This window comes from Gossypium hirsutum, chromosome A06, assembly GCF_007990345.1.
Source record: "Gossypium hirsutum isolate 1008001.06 chromosome A06, Gossypium_hirsutum_v2.1, whole genome shotgun sequence".
Taxonomy (NCBI): Eukaryota; Viridiplantae; Streptophyta; class Magnoliopsida; order Malvales; family Malvaceae; genus Gossypium; species Gossypium hirsutum.
The window spans coordinates 10,586,978-10,592,887 of NC_053429.1; the positions used below are offsets into that span (position 1 = coordinate 10,586,978).

At 36.0% G+C, this 5,910-nt stretch overlaps 1 protein-coding gene across 1 annotated transcript; it reads right to left on the reverse strand.

Moving 5' to 3' along the window:
• Positions 1-1,257: 1,257 nt before the first annotated feature.
• On the reverse strand, positions 1,258-5,156 carry LOC107963266 (flavonoid 3-O-glucosyltransferase). The gene is made up of 4 exons (XM_016899826.2): positions 4,676-5,156; positions 3,629-4,482; positions 2,597-2,631; positions 1,258-1,489 (listed from the first exon to the last, which is right to left on the reverse strand). Exons 1-4 carry the CDS (start codon positions 5,154-5,156, stop codon positions 1,258-1,260), a joined length of 1,602 nt encoding a protein of 533 aa, XP_016755315.2.
• Positions 5,157-5,910: the final 754 nt, after the last annotated feature.

Genomic DNA, 5,910 nt, shown 5'->3' on the forward strand with positions numbered 1-5,910 from the left:
TGAAGGTTGGAAGATTATTGGAGCATCATCACACTATCAACTAGTTATTTTGGGTATACTTAGCAAAATCATTTTGGTATAATGGCATGTATAGGACAACTTGATCATTAGTGGCTTGATATTGATGTTTTGTAACCTAGCCATTGGAATGGCTAGTAATGGCTTATTTTGGTATGATTAAGTAGGTTATTATGATATATTCATATGCGATATGTTAAGTATATGTGATCAAATGATGTTAATGCCTAAGTTAATCCAAGGTAAGTTTATAAACATATATGCATGTAATGGTATGCCATGATGAATAATGGAATTGTTTAATTTGAATGCTAGGATTGGTTTGTATTGGATGTGTGTTTCAAGTACAGCTATTGGGTGAAATTTTGGGTGAGAAATGAAGCTAGAAATGGCTTCATTATGTCCACACGGGCAGACACATGGGAGTGTGTCTAGACCATGTGTGACACACGGCCTGGTAACATGGGCATGTGGTTAGGTCGTGTGTTCCCTACACCTTAATTCTGAGAAACAGAATGCTCAGAATTAAGCACACGGGCAGAGACACGGGCGTGTGTCTTGGCAGTGTGAAACCTGCACCTATTTTCGAATTGAATTAATTAACCACACGGCCTAGCACACGGGCGTGTGGCATGGCTGTGTGCACAAGTCAGAGAGTTACATGGGGTCGAACACTGCCTGCAGCACGGGTGTGTCCAAAGGTACACGGGCGTGTCCTTTGGACCACACGGGCGTGTGAGCCCTGCGCCTTGGAAAAATTTTGAAAAGTTACAAAAAAATTCTTAGAGTTCCCGACTAAGTCCCGACTCGATTCTAATGCTCGTATTGGGCCTCGAGGGTCTAATCAAGGGACATTTTGAATGTTCTCGACTAATGATTAGTAATTTACATAATTTGTTTGAAAAAAATGTTCTGAAAGTTTCGGTAATACTCTGAAACCCTATTTTAACGACGGATACAGGTTAGGGGTGTTACATTCGAGAGACCTATCTGCAATCTCTTTATCGGAGTTTATAAATACCTTGTACGCTCAAGAAAAAATGAGAACTGTAAGGCAAGAGGAGCATGTTGAGGGAGCCTTTCAAGCAAGAAATATGGAAGGCTTAAGCTCCTTAAATAATAGAGGAAAGAAAGTTTGCATAGACAAGACAGAGAAAAGTTGGAGAGATGATGGCAAAGAGGAAATTCCACCATGCTCTCACTGTAAAAAGACCACTCATTTGGTGAGGTATTGTTGGTTCAGACCAGATATTCAATACAGAAGTTGTAAACAATTTGGCTATATAGAGAGGGTATGCAAGGATAAGGGGCAACAACAGCAGCAAAACCATATTTAAGCTCAGACTGCTGATGAAAGACAAGATCAGAAAAAGCATCTTTTACTTCCTTTTGCTCTGCATCAAGAAACAGAGTCGCAAAAGGTTGGTTGATAGATTTTGGATGCACCAACCATGACCTCAAATGAAGGCATCTTCAAAAAGATTGACAGAAGTTGCATTTCAGAAGTCAGAATTGGAAATAACAAATTTATTGAGGTTAAAAGAAAAGGTGATATGTTGATCAATACGCCATCAAGTACTAAATTAATTTCATATATTATTTTAGTGCTTGAAATAGATCATAATCTCCCTAGTATTGGTCAACTACTTCAGAGAAATTATAATGTTGTGTTTAAAGATAGTTGTTGCACTATATTAGACTTATTGAGACAAGAAGTTGTTACAGTCTCAAATGAATGATAGAAGTTTTGTGTTGAACTGGAACTTGGTAACCTCAAGACTATACCAGTTCAGTGGATAAATCAAATATTTAGCACAAAAGACAAGGACATGTGCACTTTAAGTCCCTTAGTTAAGTGTGCAAGTCAGAATTGGTTGAGAAGATGGTCAAAGTTGAAGATGAAGCTGAAGATTAAGGCTTTGATGATCTTCTTGTTAAAGGCACTAGGCCTATTGTTGAAGCTTATCATAAATGTGACTTAGCAGTATTGGAGCCTGCACATTTTTAAAAAGTTGTACGAGAAACCAAATCGATGTCTGCAACATGGAGGCCAAGGAGGAGTGTTAGAAATTGGCAATCCATGCAACAACTCTCTCACTTGACGAGATGCAAAAGTGCAAGTCAAAGTGGCAGGCAATCCAAAGTACAAGCCAAGGTGGCGGACAATCTAAGTGAAAGCCAAAGTGGCGGACAGTCTAACTGCGAACTGTCCCAAAACTTTTGATACAAGCCAACAAGTTGTCAACTTGTTTAAAAAGTTGTCAGATTATTTTATTTATCTTTAATTTGATAGTTTAATGTAATCGATGCTGATTAAACAGAAATCAACCAATAAGTGATCCCATGCATCTAGACATGCCAATTTGTCAAGTAATAGTTGGTAAAATTTTCCTATTTAAGTGTATGCTTGTAAACATATGATTTGGAATAATAATAAAAAAACAAGAAATCAATTTTGATTGCTAAAATTGATCTGTAACCAACATGTTGGTGAATGCCAGTTCACCTTTGACGTAACAACGAATTCAATGGCCATGAAGCTAGAATTAGGAAGAATAAGCACCTTTCGAAGGATTACAGCACACAAACAACAAGTTTTGATTCCATGATGAACTATCACAAAAACAATAAGAATCAATGAAAATCAAGAACAAAGTAATAAGAAAGAAACTGATCTCATTATGAATAAATCAAACTCAAAACTTACTAATAACAATTACTTTAACCTATTTATAGTCAGCAATAGACTAAAGTCGGTGGAAACCAAATGATAACCAACAACTAATACCCTAACTAATTAAGAACCAAAGCGACTACCAGTAATTGCATTGACTGGAGTTTCGACCTTGGGCTACGTGTTGATATCATCAACAATGACTGGCTAACTGGGATGTTGCATCAATAGTTTTTATTATGGGTTTGGTTTTTGTTAATTTAGATATTCAATTAATTGAATATTTTATTTGGAAATGGATTGGATTTTTTATTTTTGTAAAATCAGTTAGACTGGATTGAGTTATTTTGTTTAAATATAATGGGAGAGTTTGGGTATAGAAATTGACATTCGGTTAAAAAATAGTTATGATATATCGTAATTGATATGGTGTTTATCATAAATTTTTTAAGTTATTGATATTTTTTAAAAAAAATTTGAGTTTGTAAAATCTACTTTTTAGAGAACTTTTAGATATTTGAACTTGCGAATGTATAGAATAACTTAGAGGTAACTCATTTTATAGTATCAATCACTTCAGTAAAGGAGATCACACAAAGATTAAACTCTTTTATTTATTAATTATCTCATATTAATTTAATTAATATTTATGATATGACTTCACTCATGATTAATTTTGTATGACACATTATACAAAAAAAATGATTTGCCTTAAAAGAAAAGTAGGCAGAGGAAAGGCTTCAACTGCAATCCCTAACCTCAAAGACTAATTTAATAAAACAAAATTTTGGCACAGGATTCCGAAACTAAACCAAGAAAAGCATCAATCACAAATAGAATGGTGAAGGCAGTTTGGGAGGGAACCTAACATGATGTTCATCTTGAACACTAGACATAAAGTTAAAGCACTTGATCACTTAACTAGGTGTCACTGACAAGTTTTACTAGTGTTTTGAAATTTTCAACTGAGCTACCTTTGGGCTGTACTGCCGTGTAAGCCCGCTCTCTTTGAATTCCGATTTTCTCTCTCATTTTCTTTCCTTGTTCGCTGCAGAGTATCAACTTCAAGGCTTTCTTTGTTCCTTCTTTTGTCAATGTTCCCCCCTCTAACCCCAACCCAAATCCCCATACAACCTCCACAGTTCGAGTGTTCAATATTTGGTCTCCATAAAATGGCCTAAAGATCATAGGAACCCCTCCGACAATACTGTCTAAGATTGAATTCCATCCACCATGACTTACAAACACCCCCACAGACGAATGTTGTAGTATTTTCTGTTGAGGAGCCCATGGAACTATCTTCCCTCTCGACCTCGTTCTTTCTAGGAACCCTGGTGGCAATTGCTTTTCAGGATTTCCCTTGAAAGACCAAAGAAATGGAAACTCACTTTCCTCTAGGGCCTCCGATAATGCTTCTAGCTCGTGGAGCGGTGGTGTTGCCACGCTTCCGAAGCTGATGTATACCACTGATGATGGTTTGTGCTTGCTCAACCAATCCAAGCAGCAATGCGAGTCATCAATTGTGAAACTGGAAACTGATGATACTAGATTGAAGGGACCAACGTTGAGAAACATATTGAACTTTAATTTAAGCATGTTGACAACTTTATTATCTACATCTTCGAATGAATTTGCAGCAATTGCAGTAGCGCGTGACAGTTCTAATCCCATTTTATACAACATTGCAGCCATGGGGGCATCTAGGTCCCCACAAGTTATTCCACCAGGTAAGTCAGAAACACGTATACCAGAAAAATCAGGAAAAAAATCAAGTGATTTGTCTTGAGAACCTACAATATTAAGAATATTCTTAGAATTGCTCTTCTCATCAACTCAAGCAACATCGTGCACATCATGAGATATAAATGACAAAATTATAATAAATAAATGAATCATACTCTTTTAAGTTAAGCATACAGCTAGCAAAGAACTATAAAGAAATACATATAATATGTATGCATGCATGCATTCATTCATCCGTACCATTAATTCCTACAAGCTGACGAATAAAATCGGTCTCAGCATGAACGAAAAGTGTCCTGGGCGCAGCCGTCCAAAGCACCACCCAAGGGATGTTCAGCTCATCTGCGATGTCACCCCCAAATGCATAAAACGCATCTGTTATCAAACAATCAATTGGCTTACCAGTTTCAGCCACAACCGCACCTATAGCCTCTATAAAATTGCCAGGTGTTGCCTTAAGGAAATACTCGACGGGCTCATTAGGATCCCCCCTATATATATACCCTTCAGGCAATCCATCCCATATATTAAAAGGCTTGATTTTGTGAAATTTGTTGGGAAAGTTTGAGTTGTTTGATTGTTGGGTGCTAAGGAAGGAAAATATGGTGTTGGGGCAAGCATCCGATAGTTGATGGATGATGTTGAGAAGAGGGGCAGCATGGGTGCCAAAGGGGAAAGGCAATACCACTATGTGTTTAGAGGCATTCTTGTAGTCCTCCATTGGGTTCCTTCTTTAACCTTTGACAATTAATGCACCAGACTTGTTTTTATTCAAGCTTGTGAGTTATAGAAATGAGATGAAATGTAGTACTCAAAATAAAAGAAAAAGAAACAAATAAGTTGATAATGAATATTCCTATTTATGGATTAGGTTGGTACTTCTGAAAACCAACACAATCATTTTAGTTATCAATAAATGTCTATCTTCAAACAACTAAAAACCAACATAATCCTTTAGTTATTAATAAATATCATCATCTAACAATCGAATCTAAGTACATCTCCTCATAAGTGAGTATTAGATTATTAGTGCCCCAATTACAATCCTACCTCTGTCAATCCATGAGCAACAACATTATCAACATCATTCAAACTGTCGAGACAACCCATGCCATTTTTCCACTAGACATGCACTAATAAACTGGTCTAGTTTTTGAAAGGGTTAAACAATATTTAATTAATAATAATCAAACAAATTTATTTAATTTCTTATGAAAAAATTTAAAAATAATAAACTCACAAGTCTCAGCGAATCAAATTATTGTGAAAGAATTCACATTTAAGTATTTAAACTAGAACTTTTTTCCCAACTTTTTTTTTTTGTTTTTTTCAAATGGATAGTTGTTTCAAAAAAAGAAAGAAAGAAAGACTATGGCCACTTGAATGGTATATCTATGTCAGCCGCTTTTTGTGTCCATTTGTTCGCTTTACTCAACTCATGATTGCACATATTCATCGATTTAACCATTTATATC

Coding starts and splice junctions, on each gene's coding strand:
- LOC107963266 (XM_016899826.2), bottom strand. CDS start 5,156: ATGGAGGACTACAAGAATGCCTCTAAACACATAGTGGTATTGCCTTTC. Junction 4,483..4,675: donor TCAGCTTGTAGGAATTAATG/GTACGGATGAAT, acceptor TTAATATTGTAG/GTTCTCAAGACAAATCACTT. Junction 1,490..2,596: donor AAACTTGTTGTTTGTGTGCT/GTAATCCTTCGA, acceptor ATCTTTTTGAAG/ATGCCTTCATTTGAGGTCAT.